Source organism: Perissodus microlepis, chromosome 12, assembly GCF_051167445.1.
Source record: "Perissodus microlepis isolate ML-2025 ecotype Zambia chromosome 12, ASM5116744v1, whole genome shotgun sequence".
Classification (NCBI taxonomy): domain Eukaryota; kingdom Metazoa; phylum Chordata; class Actinopteri; order Cichliformes; family Cichlidae; genus Perissodus; species Perissodus microlepis.
This window is the reverse complement of record NC_140472.1, coordinates 28,354,107-28,376,077: the sequence shown is the minus strand read 5'-3', so window position 1 is coordinate 28,376,077 and position 21,971 is coordinate 28,354,107. Positions and strand designations below refer to the sequence as shown.

Sequence of the window (21,971 nt, the reverse complement as noted above, 5' to 3'; positions counted from 1 at the left end):
TATATATATATATATATATATATATATATATATATATATATATATATATATATATATATATATTTTTTTTTTTTTTTTTTTTTTTTTTTTACATGTTGGCACTCAGCTTTACCTTGGAGTTGTCTAGTGTTGCTAAAGGTTTATCGCCACCACTGCAGATTTCCCACAGTGTAGTGCCAAAACTCCACTTGTCAGCAGCCAGACTCAGTTTGGCAGGGTCCTCAATACATTCAGGGGGCACCCAAGGGATCCTCTCAATGAGAACTGATTACAGACAAAAACATTTGACCTTCCACTTTTAGCTCTTCACTTACCAAATGCTTGCAGAACAAGACAGCAAATAACTCATTTTAGCTCTGTTTTTGTAACAAAAAAGTAATAAAGCTCACTGCAGTTACATTAATATATTAACTAGCTATCTACTGCCCCCTGCTGATCTTCGGCACAATGGACAAACTCACTTTCTTTGGGCAGGACAGTGATGCTGATACCAGGATCACTTAGTTTGATGAAAGGTGGGTTCCCAGCCCTCCGATCCTCTTCTCTGATCAGGAGAACATTTTTTGCACACACATTCCCATGAACAAGATGTTTTTCTTCCTACAGGAACAGAAAAGAGAAGATATCACACTTTCTTATTAACAAAACACTTCCTATGTTCTTACATTTATTTTTATAATGTACTTTAGTTTTAAAGTTTCACTTCTTTTTAAAAAAAATGTTTTCAGTACTAAACAGCTGTAAGCAACAAAGAAATCTATATTTATCAATATTTTAGCAATGACATGACCTAAAATGAAGCGGCACATATTTTCATACCAGGAAGTTCATGGCCCAGGCCAGCTGCTTCGCCACTTCAAGCTTCCACAGAAGGTTAATCGAGTTCTTGTTTTTCTTCAAGTAGGTGTCCAGTGAGCCGAATTTCACATACTCCTGAACCATGATGTCTGGAGAGAAGTTTTTAAAAAAAATAAATACAATGACTTAAAGATGTGGAAATTATGGTTTGTACAGTACAGCAATTTATAGATTTATTACAAAAACCAAATTCAGGAACTGAATGTTTCTAACAGAATCTCAGATGGGCTACAGCTCGGTTTTACATTACAATCAGTTTAGATACATGTTTTTAATATATACCCACTGAGTATATATAAAGAGTGGCTGTCATTTATCAGTCAGTGTGTCCTCGTCTTAAAGCCTCAATCTTTTTTCCAGTTGTCATCTTAACATAACAAGTAAACAGATCTGGTTTAAAAACTCAGCGACATTGCAGTCATACGGCAGCGGCTTGTTAACATTTTCTAAACGACCATCATTTAGAAAATGACCATCATGCTGTACTCAGAAACAGCTGGCGATTGACACCACAAAGCCACTGGTCAAGTGTTTATTGACGTCATAGCTTATGAAAGCTATGAGGGTAGCTTTCCTTTAGGCCAAAGTCCAACCAGGTCCAAATGTACTCCCCATCTCCACAACCACTTTCACTTAAAACCTTCACAGTGGACTTCTGGCTGTTAAATAAACATGTTGACTCTTGAAGATTTACACAACCAACAAAACCTTAGTTTACATTGAAATATTTACTGATTTCTTAGCTCAGCAAAAACTGGGTTTTGGCGTTAAAAAGTTCTGTGTTAGTATTACTAGTACTACTAATCAGTACTTGGTTGTAAGTACTAATTAGTATTAACGTTAAAGTCGAGCGACAAGATCATGTGTAAGATGTGGGAATTTTGGCAACTGACCCCGTTGCATATGGATTTCTGGGACTACCTTTCTCAAGGATGTATGAACAGCCAAGTTCAGCCGGTCAAGATTGTGGTAAAGCATGGTGCATAGTTGGCACATTAGGCTTAATGACATGGCTCAATTGTTTGCCAAATAAATAGGTACTGAGACAACTTACTCTCTTCTCCACAGACACAAACGCCGTAGTTTAGAATAAGGTGTACGTGAGACAACTGGCTCATCATGCTGGCGGCTTCAAAGAACGACTGCAGGACAAGAAAAAAAAAAGAAAATACATATTTGTTTACTGACGGAAAAAATACCCCCAAACAAAACTATATTACGTCAGTGTTTTAGCTATATTTGTCTGACAAAACCTAAGATCAGCTCCAATATTAGTCCAAGAATACCTCCTACTCTAAGGCTGTGCAATGAATAATCAAATTAAATTTAGGGCTTCCAATGATTATGAAACCAGGATGATTGAGATAAAATTCATTTTTGCGGATCCTGTTATGCAATGGTGATCTTGTTTTTTTGTCTTTCCTTTACAATAATGCACTTCTGCCCCTTTCTAAACCCCCCCCCCCCCCAAAAACAAGTGACTCAAGGCAACAAAATAAAAAAAATTAAAAATGGATACCCTCCCCAGCAAACAGTCACAAAAATAGAGCCAAATGATGCTTTTATAAGGCAGGAAGAGCTTATGAAAAGAAGTCACATGGCTCCTGCTTGAAATTTCCACTGTTAAAGAATTCATTCAAATATGCCAGTAAAGGGACTCAAGAGCGGTGGTGTAAAGTTCCAGTGTTTAGGCTGATGATCTAAAGCACACCACAAAATGAATTCAACTAACTACCAGTACTAGTGTCAAAGCCTTTGTTATGCCCCCTGACGTAAATATAATAGAAAATCTGGGCAATCACACAAATTTACAAAAATCAACGCCTCTGCAAGTAAAACATGCACAAAAAGCCACAGACCTCAGAGAAGTTCCTGTGGGCCTGGTCCAGCACTTTCATGACTACTTCTGTTTGGTGCTCTCCATAGTCTCTCAGCTCCTTTCGAACCCCTTTAAAGATCTTCGTAAAAGTCCCTTGACCGAGACTCTCCATCTAAGAGAAAGATCATCATTGTATAAAAACTCATAACACCAGCACATTTAACTTATCGGTGAAAATATGGAGGGTATCCTATAAAGGTATAGCAATTCAATACTATAACATAATAATGCTGAACATTAGAAACATTCATGTAAAGAATGACTGGATAAATGAGGGCATACAGACATATTAAAGCTCTGAACATGTAAACCAAGCTTACAAATTCCAGATCTTCTTTCCTGATCTTGTGAAACACCATTTGACTGATGTTGTGTCGATGTAGTGATGGGGACAGTGGCACTTCTGAACCTTTGTTGCTCCTGCACACGACGAGGCACGACTTTTCTGTTATTGGAAAGAAAAGAAAACAATCGTACTTTCAAGTTTTACTCGTTGGCACAGCCTCTACCTTAACCAAATCTCACAGTTTCTCCATTAATATTGAAAATTCCCCCATCCTTCCTTCCACGCAGGTAAAGAGTTTGGGTGTTATACTTGACAGTACTCTCTCATTTCAGTCTCACATTAATTACATAACCCGGTCTGCATACTTTCACTTACGTTTTAGGTGTATTCATAACCTTGCCCCTCCTTATCTTTATGATCTGCTTCATATTACCACTGTTTCCCGCTCTCTCAGATCTTCATCTGCCACTCAACTTGTTGTTCCTTCTGCTCACCTTATCTCTATGGGGCACAGAGCTTTCAGTCACTCTGCTCCTCGGCTGTGAAACTCACCTCCTTCAGCCTTAAGAAATATAGATTCCCTTTCCTTAGTCAAGTCACAACTCAAAACCTACTTGTTTAAACTGGTTTACTCGCTTTAATACAGATTTTACTTGCTGTCAAATCGTGTTTGTTTTTTTTTGTTTTTTTAATTTTGTTTGTGGTTGTATTTTGCTTTTTTTGTATTTTAATTTATTAGAATCTATTTTAATCTACTGTTTTATTGACGTCTTTTTCTATTTGTAAGGTGACCTTGGGTTTTAGAAAGGCACCCTCAAATAAAATGTATTATTATTAAGAAACTATTTACTAAGTATCCTGCAATAAAATGTAACAATCCAACTGAGAGAGAAGCACGGGAACTGATGACAAAGACTCGAGAAGTTCCATGCTATGTGTTTCTTCATCAGTTTCTGGGAAAAAGACTTGTGGTAGAATTATGAAAGCAGACAAAGACCGAGGCACCTTTGAGTCATCCTGCCTGGTAGTTTGTGTTTCGTGCATTTTTCTTCTGTAGTATTAGTGATTGCTAGAAAATCAAATTTAGTACTTTTGTGACCTTTACAGAATAAAGAACACACAAAACCTCATTTACAGCTTTTCAAAATGCATGGCAAAGGGACATGGACATTTCATTTGGTACTCCACAAAAACATACAACAGAATAGTTTACATGGGGCAGTTGTTTTCAACTGCTCTACATTAAATATAAAGTTTTGGGTTTTCACACACAACTAATGACAAATACAGAAGCAAAAGCTAAGACTATGAAATCAAGATTTACGGCCTAGACACCAGCAACCTCGTGGAAACTTGTAGTCACTAGGAAAAAAAAAAGTGTCCTCCCCAACCAGTTTACAAGTGGCGGTGAAGTCAGTCAGAAAGTGGGTGCTGCATCAAAAACCTCATTGTGCTTGCTTTGGTTGCCAGCAGATTCCCATGATCACCTCTAGTTTGTGTGGACTGTGACATCTCTGCAAACACCTGCCATTTAAACTCCGAACAGTACTAAAAACACAAGCAGTGCAACATAAACTGGAAATGAAAAACAAGAAACAAAAACAGTCACCTTTGATAGTTAATGTTGTACCTGTGCTGCAACGAGCACACCTCAAACAGTGCAGCTTTTACTTTTTACCGAATACACAATATAGTGTATGCTACTGATGTGTAACACAGACGAGCCAAAGATTGTTTTCTTTACATACTTTTTTTTTTTATGTAAACATCTTAAGTATACATACTTAAAAAGGTGTATAACACTTGAATGGTCAAAGGAGCTTGCAAAGAAAAGCGTCTGGACTTCTTTAAGTTACTTGAAGACGTTTCACCTCTCATCCGAGAAGCTTCTTCAGTTCTAAGGTCAAATGGTGGAGAGTCCCAGATATAAACCTAGTGGGAGTATCCCCCCACAGAGGGACAAAAGGACCCCCTGATGATCCTCTAATCGCCTGAGCCAAGGTGTGAAACTGGGTGTGGGTCCCAATCAGCCAGAGTTTCGGGTGTGTTCATTGTGAAACCTGGCCCCACCTTATCATGCGAATTCCTGAGGTCAGATGGCCCAGGATGTGAGTGGGCGTTAAGGCGTCTGGGAAGGGATCTCAAAACTGGATTATAGATGGCAGAGAGTTGGTGTCGTAAACCCCCGCCTCTGTTCAAAGATGGTCGCTCACAGTGGACATAGATGGCTTCTTTCACTCCTCTTTCAAACCATCTGTCCTCTCTGTCCAAAATGTGAACATTGGCATCCTCGAAAGAGTGTCCTTTATCCTTAAGATGCAGATGGACTGCTGAGTCTTGTCCTGTGGAGGTGGCTCTTCTGTGTTGTGCCATGCGCTTGTGAAGTGGCTGTTTGGTCTCTCCAATGTAGAGGTCTACCTGTACCAGTGGCTGGGTCTACCTGTACCTGTACCAGTGGCTGGGTACTCTTCCTTTGAAAGAGCCAAGAGCCTTCCTTTCCACATTGTCATCCCCTATGTAGCCGGTGTATCAGAAAAACTTAGGAGAGTTTTCTCCAAGCATGACATCCCGGTGCATTTCAGACCCAGCAACACGCTCAGACAAAAACTGGTTCACCCGAAAGACAAAACGCCAAAACACAGACTTAACAATGTGGTGTATGCGGTACAGTGCAGCGAGGAATGCCCAGACCTCTACATTGGAGAGACCAAACAGCCACTTCACAAGCGCATGGCACAACACAGAAGAGCCACCTCCACAGGACAAGACTCAGCAGTCCATCTGCATCTTAAGGATAAAGGACACTCTTTCGAGGATGCCAATGTTCACATTTTGGACAGAGAGGACAGATGGTTTGAAAGAGGAGTGAAAGAAGCCATCTATGTCCACTGTGAGCGACCATCTTTGAACAGAGGCGGGGGTTTACGACACCAACTCTCTGCCATCTATAATCCAGTTTTGAGATCCCTTCCCAGACGCCTTAACGCCCACTCACATCCTGGGCCATCTGACCTCAGGAATTCGCATGATAAGGTGGGGCCAGGTTTCACAATGAACACACCCGAAACTCTGGCTGATTGGGACCCACACCCAGTTTCACACCTTGGCTCAGGCGATTAGAGGATCATCAGGGGGTCCTTTTGTCCCTCTGTGGGGGGATACTCCCACTAGGTTTATATCTGGGACTCTCCACCATTTGACCTTAGAACTGAAGAAGCTTCTCGGATGAGAGGTGAAACGTCTTCAAGTAACTTAAAGAAGTCCAGACACTTTTCTTTGCAAGCTCCTTTGACTACGATGACCTGGATGACTGAGAACCTTCACAGACATAACACTTGAATGTTTCTTTTGAATCCTTTGTCTTAACTAACTTGTAACAAGCCAATATAATGTCTTGATTCATGCTCAACCGGCCAGCTAAATAAATCCCAGAACGTTGATTCTGTTCATCTGAAAGTTGCATTTTAAATGGGAGAAACACTCCACCAAGTCACAAAATAGAATCTACTAATGACAAACTATACAGTTTCACACACACTACCAAGGCTAGTTGTGTACTGAATTGAAAAAAACAAAACAAAACAAATGTCATCAATGACCACAGGCACCAGCCTGACCATCCCTGCCCAATACATTTGTTAAATTTATTTAAATTTCCATTGGTTAGAAAGAACTAGCGTGTTAACTTATAAACAAATGCGAAGAGATAGAGTCATTATCCTGTCAGGATACAGTACATTTTCCATTCATCAAAATTTGTGGAGTTTACAGACTGCACAAAATCCTTCTGATGTAATATCTACCATCTGTGCTCTGCTAACATGCACCTAAATTGGACAAATCCAGATTCTGTTAGTTTTACCTTTGGATTTAGGAGGGCAGCACTTGCTGAATTGGAAAATGATGCTGTCTGAGCGCACTGTTTCCTTCTGGTAGCAGCTGAGCAGATCTTGCAGACTGCTGAAGTTTCTTTTGGTTCCACTGAGGTTGAACTCTCCACTTGCAGACCTGGTGATCTGGCAGTGCTTGTGTTCTATAGCATCATACACCTGGCAAACGCAAAGAGGACACCAAATTAACTATTTTAATGATGAATTTAATGTAAACTGAGAATCCTTTAATCATGAAAGACATCACAATAATACAATACCAGAAAGAATTAGTAGGTATTAATAAACACATACTGGTGCATTTCAACAACAAATGTGATAACATGACAAAAGTTAATCTAAAAGATAAATATAGAATGTATGAAAGTTACTTACCTAGAAACTAAAAATCTAGCCAGCCAACTTGCCAGACCAAACCCACTCATGGACTCTTATGTCACATTTGGGCAATACACACAAACAAAAACAAAAAAATTAAATGAAAGACCACAACTGAGTGTCACCTACCTCAACGGGGAAAGTCAAAAAGTATTTGTTGAAATCTTTCGGGCTACATCTCAAAATGTACAGTCCCCGTTTGTTTCCAGACTTCTGAAGCCAGTTAACTGCAAACTCCATTCTACAAGAAAAACAACAAAATAAAATTGATGGAGGAAAATGCAGTATTACCAGTTAGAAAGCCTTTATTGACATCATATTTGGGATACAGTACAAGTGGGATATATAAACACCAACTGCCAAGGGAATCTGTATACATTTTGGCCACATTACTAAACATTAAATAGGAACACAATAGTATAAACATTTTAAATACCCATATTTATTTATGAGTCTAAAACACCTAAGTGTTTGTTTTAGTTTAGTTTAACCTAAAACAAACACACTTCCAATAAAAGCACAATGCAGGCTCAAATTGCAGAAATAATCATATTTAAACATCTAGGCATTATCTCACACTCTCTTTCACACACATGCAAATATACAGCTATTACCATTTGCTCTTAAACTGACAATTTAGCATCAGCCAAAAACCTGCGGTGTCAGAAAATTAAAAAAAAAGATGACAAAAATATCAATATTCATGAAATTATCCATCCATCTGTTATAGTCAAACACACACTCACACACACACACACACACACACACACACACACACACACACACTTGTTTGCCTTTCTCACTAACAGCATAATGTAAATCTAGACTGGGAAACAGCTTTGCTAATGTGCAAGTGTTTAACTTACACATGCTCAGGGTAGCATATGCTCTGAGTTTGATGACCGACTCTGAAACATTGTAGACTGGTGAAAGTGGTAATGTTTAAAGATTATACATGTAAAGAATTAACTGAGAAAACACTTGTTGAGCTGAAAGGAGAGGAGCAGTTTTGGTAGAAACAAAGAATAATATATAGGTTTGTCTTTTTGTTTTAGACTGGCTGTTCTGTCAGTCTGATTTAAAAAATAAACTGACAAGGACAGTTCCCCATAAGATGATATTAAGTGGTTTTACTTCTTTGATCACCCATATCTACAAAATACAGTACTGTGCAAAAATCTTGCAGCCACCCCTTATTTCTGAATATTGTGTTTCTAAGGAGCCAGAAGTGGTCTCAAAGATTCTGAAAGTGTTTTAAAGATTTCTTTGAACATTGGCTGCTTTTTCACTCATTGACAGTGTTGTCTTTGTATCTAACAATTTCAGAGGAATGTTTTTTTTGTTTGTTAGGCCACTTAACACTGACCTATGAATCACTCAAACATAAAGGCCAGTAACACAAGGGGTAAACTACTATTCTGTTCACACATAACAGACAACTCAGAAAAGAACCACTTTTTAATTGAATCATTAGGCACTTTCTTTCGAGCAGCCTGTGGTGTGCAGCAGGGCTGGGCGATATGACCCAAAATTCATATCTCGATATTTTTTAGCTGGATGGCGATATAAGATATATATCTCGATATTTTTTTAAAGCCATAAAGTAAGAACAAAAAGAGAGTTCTTAGTCAAAGCTGTGTCCCAGATGTCACACAGGCACTTTTATTAACATACAGCATAGATGTACATGAAAAAAACTACTCAAAAATAAATTATGAGCATTTATTAAATAATAATGCTCCATAAATAAAAGAAAACTATGTTGTTTTTGTCCATAACAAAAAGCTCACAATTGTGCAGTCAAAATGTAAACTAACAGACGCTGAGCATAATAACAAAGATTTCACAGCTGCTCTGTTCCCAACTTCTACTGCGTGACTGACAGCCTGGAGTTTGAAATCCGTTTCAGGTGCCATTTATGGTCCTTATACACACACAATACGGTAATATTACGTTGAAGCACAGTGCATATCACTCCGCGAGGCTCCTCGGTAGCCGTAATGCTCCGACAATCCATCAAGCGGTGCAGCTCCGTAGCTTACCAAAGTTGTACTAAAACATTTTTTGACAGATTGCTTAGCGCTGTGTTCCACATAAAATCGGTTCGCGGTCATCAAGCACAACCAGAATTCATACAAAAGGCGCGCTGTCAACTTTTGAGAAAATGAAAGGATTTTAGGCTGTGCAGCCCCTGTGGGCTGCATGGCGTTAGCGTGGTTAGCTCGTTAGCACGTTGACGCCGTCCAGCCCCACGCACGGAGCGATGCACAGTAACTCGTTAACGGAGATTTGCTGTGTTCATCTTGTCGCTGCCTGCAGGTGAAGCTATAGGGGAGGAGGGGGAGTTGTGTTCCGTGAAGGAGAGGCGAGGCGGAGTAACGTTGCGTACAGACAAAAGTGGACAAAAGAGAGGCAAACTTATGGCTCCACAACTATAATTATAACGTATATATCGATATAAAGGATATTGTCACATCTTATATCTCGTATAAAAATATATCGATATTTTTGAAAAACTCGATATATCGCCCAGCCCTAGTGTGCAGTGTATCATTAAAACTTTTGAAGAACTTCAAAACTTTGCTTTCAAGAATTTTGAGGTCTTACAGCCTTGACTTAAACATAAAGAAATAATCTTATTAAATACACACACACAGTCCCCACTGCTGCATAGCCCTAAAAGTCCTCAGTGAGATCATTCACATTAACTCACTCAGGCTATAATCTATGAAATGGTTTAAATGTCAGCCACCTCCTCTGCATGGATGACATCAAGCTGTATGCCAAGAGCAAACAAGACATCAATTCACTGATCAACACCACTAGGATCTACAGCAACATTTGAATGCCATTCAGGCTGAAGAAGTGTAGTCGCATCAATCGCCAAATATGTGCAAAGGTTTAAAGCAAGTCTTGAGGATGAACAGGAAGAACAAGATCTAGGCAATCAATACCTACGCCCAGCTGGTGATCAGATACCCTGCTTGGATAATAAGCTGGGCAAAGTAGGAGATGGAAGCCACTGACATCAAGACAAGAAAGCTTGTTACTATTCATGGAAGGTTTCATGCATGGAGGGAAGGTGGCCGAGGACCAGTGAGTGTCAGAACCACGATCAAGCATGAAATAGCATCCATGAGTTCATCTGGAAGATGGCTACAACTGCTCACATGCTTAGTGAATACCTCAGGCAGCAGAAACCCAAGCAAGAACAGAAAACATCATGGAAAGAGAGAACCCTACACAGCATGTATCACCGCCAGATGGAAGTGGAAGCTGATATCTACTAATGGATGGACAAAGCTGACTGAAAGACTACATAAAGGCACTAATCGTGGCAGCACAGGAATTAGACCTGATCACAAGATCCATAGTCTGCTGCACCAAGTTGCAAGATGCTAGCAGGCAGGGCATACATGGAACGCCATAACCAAGTGGCTGGCATAGTATACAGGAAAATCGGAGCAGAGTATGGCCTGGAAGTCCCAACGTCAAAATAGGGTGGTTGAGAATAACCGAACTAAGATCCTGTGGGAATTCCAGATAGAGACAGACAAACTGGTGATGACTAACCAACTGGACAAGCAGAGGAACAAGGCCATAGTGATAGATGTAGCTATATCCCTACATCTAGATCCCAGGAAAACTTCAGAGATCTCTGTCCAGAAGAGCGCGATCCTAGGAACAACAAAGACACTGCACAGGACCTTCAAGCTCCAAGGCCTCTAGTAGAGGACCCAAGCTTGAAGGATAAAGACCGCCCACAAGGCGAGTGGGAAATTTTATTCACCTATATAAATGAATAAAACATCAAATACATCATGTTTTACATCATTCAAGCTGGATTTTTTTAAGGGGGAAGTTCTTACACATGTCGATGTTACTATATAATATTTTACATACGTGATTGGACCGTGGCAATGAGAAGATATGGCCTCAACCAGCCTAGGGGGAGCCACTTCTTTACAAAGGTAATGATGTGCATCTGTGGTCAGTCGATAGTAGCCATCAACGAGGGACACAAAAGAGAGGGCGTCAAGCAGGCTGGGGAATTCCAGTTCCTAAAATATCAAGAAAAATGTAACAGACCACATCCGTTGATTGTGTCACACAAACCAACAAAGAAATGTGAATTTATCGGTATATTAAAAGGCATGAGTAGACACTTAGGTGATGGCTGTGGTGAGAGTCTACAAAGAAATAGATTTATAAGATGAAATTACCAGATTCTTGCCATCTTGCTTGTTAATGGTAACCACCCGACTCTCTGCAGTGCCGTCTTTGTTGGCCTGTTTGATGCTGATGTTGGTGACATCAGGGAAATCACACAAGGTCTGTAGCTCCTGGCAAAACAGTGTAACATAGGAACTTAAAAGAAACAATTACTACAATAACAATTCAATGCTGCATTAAGGCCCTTTTACAAAGAAAGCAGCATGTGCTGCACTGACTGATACCTAGGTGGAGTGAAAGGTCCAAAAATTGCTGCAGTCTGAATGTATGCCCACTCTACGCGGAATGGATGCACATGGTTCCTGTGATTTCAAAACGTGCCTTTCTTATACAAAAGAAAGCTTTCGCACTATACCTACCATAATACTGCTCTCCTCCTGAGGTCCTTATGCACGTAGTTGTGTCATAAAGCTTGTTGAACTCAAGTTTTAGTTTATTGTGTGGTCAAAATTAGCACAGCTATAAGCTTCGTTTCTATCAGTCACGCAAAAGGTGGTGGTGGTGGTGGTGGTGGTGGGGGGGTTTGATAGTTTAAATCGGTTTTCTAAGGATCTAAACACTTTTTTGTTACGTCAAAGACTATCAAAAGGTGTTCCAGTGAAACGTCAGTTTCTTTATCTTCCAAAATATACACTGTAACACAGTACTCATTGTACCAACCTGTTCCGAGTCCTTACTCAACTCCCGACACCACTGTATGCCAGTATCTGCCGCCACCAGGATGATGCGCTGGACGCCTGATGGCTCCTTGACCTGGAAGGTCTCTGTATAGAAGGACTTCTCCAGAGACTCCATGCTGATGAGGTATTTAAGCTTAAGGTCACGAACTGTAGTCCGACACTGGCTGAACTGCTGGATGAAGCGCTTGAAGCGGAAGCGGATGCGTTTACGTGTCAAGAAGTTGCAGTCCTGGATCTGAGCTCGCATGTCCTTTGGCAAGAAGGACTTGTAGCTAAAAGAGATTCGGTAAATTCTCATGTCAGCGTGATATGCCAAGTATTATGAATCCTTTAAATGTCTCACAAAAAAAAGCTCTGCACTTCCACATATTTTGTACAAAATTATAAAATAAAAGATAGCAACACAAATTTAAAGAGTTGTTCTTTGATGTTTCAAGTTCAAATACACTAAATGGACAAAGGTTTTGGCCAACACCACATAATATTATGACCACAAAATATTCACTTGATCAAGCATCTAGCCATTCAGTCTGGCTTTACAAACATTTGTAAACAAATAGATGGTTCTAAAGAGTTCGCTGATTTCCCATTTGGTACTTTACTAGGATGTCACCATCGCAATAAGTCAGTTCTTAAACATTCCATAATCAACCTTATGTAAAATTATTGCAAAGTGGAAGCATTCAGAAATCATGACAACTCAGTCACAATGTGGCAGACAGCGTAAAGCTATAGAGTGAGGTCAGTGAGTGCTGAGGTGCTGTAAAAGTCACAGATGCTCTGCTGACTCCATAAATGCAGAGTTCCAAACCTCAGCAAAAACTCTGCGCCAGGAGCTTCATGGTATGGACTTTCATAGCTGAGTAGCTCCTGTATGTTTAACCTCCTAAGACCTGAAGTCTTCCATGACATGCATTTTTAATTTCTCTTTGATATTTGGGCATATTGGGGCCCGATGAATGTAAAAACAAAGAATTACCAGTTGTTGTTTTTTTTTTTTTACCTTATTTTTGTTTTTAAGAAAAATAAGAGCCACATATGAGGATATTCGTTTAAAATTTCGATAGAACAGTAGCAGTATAATGTCCTCGTAAGTGAATATCAGGCCCTTGTAGAGCAAAATTGAGTATTTTGGTCTAAATAACCCAAAATGTGTGGTCCACATATGTGAACACCAGGTCCTAGGAGGTTAAGTCTATAGGTGCCTCAGTAATTATGTTCACCTGGTGCAAATTTGCCAAATTTCTTTCACAGCTGTTTTTGTTAAGGCAAGTCAGCATTATTGATGCACAACATGAGTGAAATCAATTAGTAGCAGTGAAACAGATAAAACCCATAAAAGCAACTCTAAGTACCTTATAGAGTGATATATATCAAGAGGCGACAGCTGCTTTTCTTTGGCTGATCTTGTCATGTCAAGTACAGCCAAACCAAGGCACTCTTCTTGTGTCTCATGGGAGTTGGAAAACTTCACCAAGCCATTCAGATAGTCATTCCTCCACTGCGATGAGAGAAAAATACCAATCATTGTTAGTTGTATCTGCTAACGTTCAGGTGAGTGTACTGCTGTCTGTCCATATTTTCAAGTCTACCGTAACTCAACTTAAGTAATTTCTGTATACCAAGTGTAGGGCTGTTCGATAGAACAATATAAAAACGTCTATCGTTTCATTTTACGCTATCGTTTGTTTCGTGGTGTCGCAAAATAAACTGTTTACGGCAATATTTGTTTCATCGTTTTGATGGTCACTGTAGTGGCTATATTAATTTCTTAAAGTTCTCTCTCTCTCTCTCTTATATTTAATATAACCACACGATGGACAGACAAGCGCCTGTTTTCTTAACGACGGTAAAACCATCGCGTGTCTGCTTGTTTATTTTCTACATAAACCTTTCACAATAAAGCTCAAGATCCTGTTGAGACTTTTCAAAATAAACTGAATCACGTGAAAGAGTATGCAGATTATTTACAGATGAAAAGCAAAAAAGAGCCGTCAGGTGCTAAAAAAATAAAGCTTAGACTCAAACGTTAGAACAGGCTTTTCCCTGCAGCACACGTGTAATAAATACTCACAAAGAAAACGGCGGCCGTTACAACTTATGTCTAAAAATGTATCGTTTCATGCATGTTAAAACACTCGACTCCAGGTCCACGACGCCCAGCTGGAAACAATTCATGCAAGTCGAGCTGCCCGAGATTCACAGAATTTACAGAAAATGTTACATTTTTGTGATTTATATCGTTATCGGATGCTAGATGTCTTATATCGGGATATGAGATTTTGGTCATATCGCACAGCTCTAAGCAAGTGTGACAGTTTTTAATTAAACCAACAATCTCAGGATATGCTCCTATCAAAGCACACAAAAGACTGATATTTAAAAATGGGTATGGACCATACAATCACAACCAGGCTTACAAACAATTGCCTCATTTTTTGTAAGCTCAGTTATGGTGTTAATCCAAAGCAGGCAGTGCTATCAGTGTTCAGTAATGTGCAACAATAAATTTAAAATTAATTCAAATTTATATTTTTATTGATCACAGCCTCATGTCAAGGTTCTTCCTCCCATTCTCTTTGCCTTGTTTTTTTTTCCCTATGTACAAATATTTCTCTGTCACCTTCTGACCCTAACAGTTTAGAGAAAAGTTAGGTACAACATAGGTTGCTTGCAGTGACTGGATCAAACACTGATTATGCAGGGTGGCTCTTTACCACAACTGACCAATGAATGAGCTTCCCGTGAGGCCCTCTGGCATCATATTTGCAGCTCTTGTTTTGACTGCAATAAGAAGCCAGTGTGAACACTAAACAAGAGCAAAACTACGTTCAACCCTTTTTTTAACATATGGCATTGGGCACCAATTACAAGCTATTGTTATTGTGTCTTCAATAAAACTGGAAAAATGTTTTTGTTATTACACCCAACACTGAAAAAAGGGTTTATTAAAATGACAGCAAATTCTAAAATTCAACAATGCCCCCTCATTTTGGTCTTGCCCTTTTACAAATTATCAACTTTCTTGTCAGAAGCACAGACTGTAAGCTGACTAGACCACAAAGAGTTTAACATATCCTATAAATGAATGCAAGCATATAGAATAGCTTTAACGGCTGCAAACACACTAACATATTTAAATGACCTCTTGGGTGGTACTTCATCTCTCCCTCTTAGGGTTTTGCCGGGCCACCACGACAGACTTCCATCGCCATAATTCCACATAATCCTAAATTCATGCAGAGTTCAACTTCAGCCACATTGTAGGCTTAAACTATAACCATTCACCTACCCTGGAAATATTTCTATTACATTGTGGTCACTATACATTACATTTTTTTAAAAAATTGTTTTAACTGGCTGTACAGTGTCGAGGACTCTTCTGATAAAGTTTACTGCACTTGTCACTTTCTTTCCTAAATAGATATTTTTCATTTGTGTAATGTTAAAAAAAATGAACTGTATATAACACAATTTCATTTTAAGCAAAGCAAAACAAATGCAAGTATCCAATGCAGAGTAATATTTAAATAAACCTGTGAATTTCCAGCAAAAACATACAGTAGCAGGTACTGGTTTTGTTATTGATCCTTACTGGTAGCCTAACTGTACCTTTCAATAAGAGGATTTTTCTTTGTATTACTGACTTAATTAATAGGCCTTAAATGCCAGTTACATTTCTGGACAGTGACAGAAGAGAAATATCTGTGTAATGCAAGTAAGGAACTTGCTTTCACGTTAGGTTTCATAGATGCAGAGGGGTAAATTACTGTATACAAATGCTAATACTACAGTCACATCTCTCTCTTTCGTGTGAGGGAGATAATGAGATACACTGAAGTTGCCAGATCAGAGAGAATAGAATAAAATATACCAATATCTTAGTTTCTTATTCATATCTTTATATGTATCCCTGAGTAATGAGGAAAAAAAAAATCATTTAAACATGTGACCTATGTTGACCTACCAAACTCATAGTTCTGCACTTCAAGGATAAAAGCTGCTATTTTTTAACACTTTCTCTACATTTCTGGTAATAAATGCTGCTCTTGAATATTTTTGTTAAATTAACCTGTATAAAAACAATCAACTTCTAACCTATTTGGGGTTTAGGTGAGAGCATTTACCTGAAAGAAGAGGTACGACATTACAAAGTCATCAATGACGGGGCTTTCTGACCCTTTTGTGACTCCGTATCGATAAGCCCTGGATGCCCCACCACTATACCAACCAGGGAAGTAGTACCTGTGGAAACAGGTTAGAAAGAAAATGTAGAGAGTCATTAAGACGTTTTCATTTTAAATCTCAAAAAGACACAAGAGAAATTGCAGAGGCAAAATAAGGTATGCTACCGTATTCTGAAAAACACATCTTCAGATGCAGTCTCATCAAGCTGGAAGATGTGGTTGGGTGAAAACCACAAGTGATCCTGCTCTCGGAAAAGACCAAAAAGGCTGCAATAAAGTGGTGATATACCTACAGTGACGAAAGAATGAGAGGGCACATTATGTTCTGTAAGCTTGGATTATATTCAATTAGGTAACTAACAACAACTGAATGCTTTATTTAGAGGGAGCTCTGAGGACTATGCCTCAGGATACATAGAGTAGAAAGTGAAAAAGGTCAATAAGATTGTCTAAAATGTCATTTGTGTTTGTTTTATCATCAGATGCACAATGCGCAGGTGAGTGTAGTCCCACTCTGCAAAGCCATACTGTTGATGAATTTTACCTCTTAAAAAGGAAAAAGAACACAGTACAAAGCTAAGCAACTTTATTTTTTCTTATCATTAAAGACAGTAAAGGCAAAGTTTAAACACAGCATGGAAATGAGCGAACAAACTACCAATTTTTCTGTTATTATGTTTTACTGTGGCCTCTTGATAACCTTATCTTGGGATCTATGCTCCAAGTTACAGAAAAAAACATGAATGGGGGTTCTTTATGGAGACTTGCACAGCGTGAGTACTCACTGCATGCCTTTGCCGCATCTATGCACAGCTCTTCAGCTACATAGTCCCCAGGTGGGTAGCTTAGAAAGCTGCCGTTGGCCACTCCCTGGTTGGTGTGATATAAATGAAGCCTTAGAACAACAGCAGCTGGTCTTGTGTCTGCGGATTCCCGATGGGCAGTCCCATTTTGGTGCGCCACTGGACATGTGTCTGTCACAGTGTCCATGGCTGGCAGGGAGGCCATCAACAACATACAACCTTCAGTAATAATAAAAATAATAATAGTAGTAAAGTTGATTAGTATAGAACCCATCAAAACCAGCATTACAAAATGTTTCCCAGAAACATAAAAAAAAGATATATATAAAAGATGCATATAAAAACCATTTAACCATAAATTAAAACTGACAAAGCAAACACAAGTGTACGTAAAAGAATTACTAGGATAGTGTGATTCCATTGTAATAAATAACTTAAAATTGACATAAAAATCTAGACATTAAAAGAATAAAATGAAAAAAAAAAGTCTGTTAACATTTGACAGAAAATAAGGTTAGAGAGGATAGTTGGATCAGTGGATTTTACTGGGAGAAAGAGCTGTCTGTCATCAGCATGGTAGCAAAACTAAATGCTATTTGACTAATGTGACCTACAGGTAGCAAAACAAAAAAACGAACCCAGTACAAACCTCTGAGGGACTTCACATTTAAGAAAGGAGAACTACCAGTGAAACCAATGTTGTTGTTGTTGTTGTTTTTAAATTGGTCAGATATGACGTAAACCAACAACTGAGCTTTCCCAGACATACCAACCCAGTGGCGCAGGAAAGTTTTATAGTCTACTGTAACAAATGATGCACAAAAGTAGCACAAAAGGAGAACACTGACCAGTATCAGCAGTTTTTAAAATATTACTTGATAATCTAATAAAAACAGTAATGCGACATCTGTGACGCTGACTAAAACCTGAAAATTTTCAAAGATATTCTGAAATAATGTTTCACAGTGACTGGCATAAACTATGATAAAATGTTATGGCTGATGTAGGGGACATCATTATAAGAATCAGGAGATACTATTTTTGGATTTTATGTCATTAATTTTATCACTAAACAACATTTTTCACTAAACATGGTAATCTTACTAAAACTTAAAGGCTTAAAAAGACAGTCACACAAAGGAGGTCAAAGTCAGGAATCGGGAGGAATACCAATGGTGGCTGGAAGCACTGATGAAAATTTTTGTCCTGTTTTCTCATTAAACGAGCATAAGCATACTGACACGACCTCTTTTGGCTCTTCGCTTGGAAAAAAAGATATCAGACAGAATCAGAATCAGTTTAATGCGACATGTCAGCATACAGAATGATACAGAGTTCTTCTTTTTCGTCTCCTTTTTAAAGCACTCTGTGATAAATTCAATATTCTGATTAGGGTACATGGAATGAACTTTTACATAAACTGTTATCAAACGTGTTGCATAAAGCTGAAGTACAGAGGAACCATTGTCAGGGCAGAAAGATTATAAAAGCTGTATATCTAATTCAACAAATGGCTGCCTTTACACGTAGAAGTCATTTTTTTGTCAATTACTTACACTTAAATAGTAAAGACTGTAGATATTAAAGCTCTAAAATGAGTACAATTTGCACTTTGCCACAACAAAGCAACATAAGGAAATCGTCTTTCAAACAGCTGCTAATCCGCAAACCCCTACTGCTCTTGTCCTAATCAAATTGAGAGCTGAATTATGAGTGTTATGGTACTTCTTACAAAATTAAAACCTACTATAAATAGCTTCTGATTGTGGGTTAAATAGGATATATAAATAGGCCATTAACACAGCCCTGTCCTTATTTTACTGGACAACGAAAACACTAAACAGCTTCAATTTAAAATAAAATTTGTTAATAAATGTCTAACAGCAAAGAAATGACAGAAATTAGCTCTGCTCAAGTGACTAGTGCTATAACAAAATAAGTGGAACTATGCTGGAGTATAAATAACTCCCTTTCCTTTGTCGTCACTTTTTGACATCACTGAATCAAAGCGGATGCAATTAAACTGAACAACAGGGGAAAAAAACAGCAGGAGTAACTCTTAAGTTCAGGTTCATATTGCTGAAATTGTGGACACTACTTTATACACAAATTCTGTTTAACTTTTTCTTTTGGAAGAATTTATAGATTCTTATTTGTTTTGACATTGATTCTGTAATTTTCATTATTGTTGACACTAAAAAAATTTGCTTAAGAGCAACTGGAAAACAAGGCTGACTACAGTTAGACCTACCTACTAACGATTTATTTCAGAAAACATCAAGAAAAAAAAAAAGCAATACATGCTTGTTAAAGTTTCATTTACAGAAACTGCAACAGCTAACCTAAAACAAAAGCTCAAATTAAAAGGAACTAGAAAAAGTGAAAGCGCAGCATTTTTCTGCATAAATTATTTTTTTCCCCACTTACATGTTTAATTTAAAACTACACTGGTTTGTAAGCAAAAGAAAAATACTTTGAATGCAGTTTGATACTTCCCAGAGAGAAAGAGGAAACCCATGACATTAGCTTTAATAAATTCTGATGTGCAGATACACTGAGCAAAAGGGGGTTTGGCTACATATACCATCTCCTATAATTTAAGACAAGGTTCTGCAATAATTGTTTCCTCAAGACACCTAAATTTCTCTAACTTTTATTAGGATTACATGATACTACAGAATTTCTGGACGCGTAGTACATTAACCCAAATGTGACAGGTAGCAAAGTCACAAATCGATAGTGCGACTGGGCATATCCAGTGATATTTTATAAACTTGGCTTCAGAACAAAGTCACCAAGGCCATGATCTTGTGTGCTACCGTTAGCTATAGCTTCATTAGTTTAATTAAGCTGGCGCTAACAGCCAAGACACGCACCCATATTAGCTTAGATATCATGTAAATAAAGTATATAAATGCATTTAGCAACCCCAGTATTTAAAAGTGGACCGTACAACCATGTCAATGAACAATTTACGAGTGTAAACACTTACTTTGGTTGAGGGGCCAGACGTGCAGCTAGGTAGCTTTCTCCTAGTTACCTAGGCCAGCAGTGCAGCCAGGATGGGAAAGCTACTGCCAGACACTTCTGCTTCGGTTTTTGTAAGACCGGTTCTTGATAGCTGTCCGAATAAATAATAATTCATTTATGGCCTAAAGCCACTTGGAAATATTGTTTTTTCCACGTCGCACTCGGCTGGCTAACTCGCCACATAAGCTAGGCTACCTCTGGTCAGCCCAGCGCTACTCATATCACTCCGGAGGAACTTCAGTCGTTATCTTCACAATCTTCTAACTTCAGCCAGTGCTAACTCAAACAACGTCGCGCGTGCGTATGACTTGCCCGACAGCACGAAATTCATTTAAAGACCGTCATCTCCTTGTACGAGAACATTTGACGAGGGCTACATTATTGACATTAACTAGTGAACGACTGACAAGGTTGCTAGCCACTTTCCCAGCCGTAGCTACAGCGAAACCAAAGCTCAGGGCGAGTCAACAAACCAGCCTTTCCCATCATACCAATGCTGCATTTAGGGACTGTCGGAAACGAATTACCACTTGTATGTGGTTATTCATAATTCAAAATGTCACACGTAACAACATACACGAGAACCATCAGCGTAACATTCGAAACTTATTAAGCAGTGGCTTGAAAATTAAAATGTACAACTCTTTGCTATGCTTAACATTAACTTATTTACCATACTTACTAAACATCTGCACGACAAGAAAGGAGGAGATGAGTAATGTAACAGGAGTACTGGGAAGATTGGTGTACAGCAAAGAGAGAGAGGTGGCAATGGACAAGGCTTGTAGTCAGTTGTAACTGAGGCTGGACACTAAGGAAGTAGAAAAGGACTTGTATTTATATGTTAGGTAAAGATCGAGTTGGAAAGGATGTGCAGCTCTGGGGTAATTGTTTCCTCGAGACTCCCAAATTCCCCAGATTTTCATAAGTATTACATAATACTGCAGCAATTTCTGAACGCTACTAGTGTGGCATATTCAACACTCACCCAAATGTGCACAACAGGAAAGGAGAAGATGAGGACTGTAGACAGGAGTAATGGGAGGATTGGTGTACAGCAAAGAGAGAGGTGGCCAAAGAAAAGGCTGGTAGTAAATTGTATATGAGGCTGGAGACTAAGGAATGAGACAATGACTTGTATCAAGATCAAGCTGGAAAGGATTTTCAGTAGTTCAAGATGATTGAAGGAAAGAGATGGAAATATAGTCACAAGTGATGAGAGTGTGCTGGGAAGATGAAAGGAGTAATTAGAGGAGCTAATGAATAAAGAAAATGTAAGAGAGAGGAGGATGAATGGAGAAATGATTGTTAATCCGGGAATGCAGAGGATTAGGAATGAGAAAGTAACGGCATCTATGAACAGGACAGGCAGTCGACAATTCAGTAGAAAAGAGTAGAAAGACAGCTGGTGCTGATGATGACATACCTGTGGAAGTATCCAGACCTCTATGAGAGGCCAGCAGACTTTTTAACCATATTGTATAACACAATCTTGAAGAGTGAGAGGAATTCTGAGTATGGTATTGATTTTCAAGAACAAGGGTGATCTCCAGCACTGCAGTGACTACAGAGGAATGAATTTGATGAGCCACACTATGAAACTATAGGACAGAGTATTTGAAGGTAGACTGAGAAGACAGATGACAATCAGCAAGCAGCAGGATTATTCTGAGTAAGAGCAATACAGATGCAATCTCTGCTTAGAAAGTGTTGATGCTGGAGTAATATAGAAAAGATCAGAAAGAGT

The 21,971-nt window shown here is 38.8% G+C and overlaps 1 protein-coding gene across 1 annotated transcript in view; it reads right to left on the bottom strand.

Annotated features, from left to right (window-relative positions):
• Positions 1–20,726, bottom strand: part of jak2b (Janus kinase 2b) — a 34,077-nt gene extending 13,351 nt beyond the window's left edge. Inside the window, exons 1-16 of the mRNA XM_084945566.1 lie at positions 20,187–20,726; positions 17,177–17,413; positions 16,557–16,680; positions 16,332–16,449; positions 13,560–13,705; positions 12,185–12,476; positions 11,515–11,634; positions 11,195–11,352; positions 7,421–7,532; positions 6,886–7,072; positions 3,058–3,182; positions 2,718–2,849; positions 1,913–2,000; positions 820–947; positions 462–600; positions 113–264 (exon numbers count right to left, since the gene is read on the bottom strand). Coding sequence (XP_084801692.1) covers positions 113–264; positions 462–600; positions 820–947; positions 1,913–2,000; positions 2,718–2,849; positions 3,058–3,182; positions 6,886–7,072; positions 7,421–7,532; positions 11,195–11,352; positions 11,515–11,634; positions 12,185–12,476; positions 13,560–13,705; positions 16,332–16,449; positions 16,557–16,680; positions 17,177–17,408 — 2,253 coding nt within the window. The 5' untranslated portion in view covers positions 17,409–17,413; positions 20,187–20,726. The remainder of the gene's footprint in view (positions 1–112; positions 265–461; positions 601–819; positions 948–1,912; positions 2,001–2,717; positions 2,850–3,057; positions 3,183–6,885; positions 7,073–7,420; positions 7,533–11,194; positions 11,353–11,514; positions 11,635–12,184; positions 12,477–13,559; positions 13,706–16,331; positions 16,450–16,556; positions 16,681–17,176; positions 17,414–20,186) is intronic.
• Positions 20,727–21,971: the final 1,245 nt, after the last annotated feature.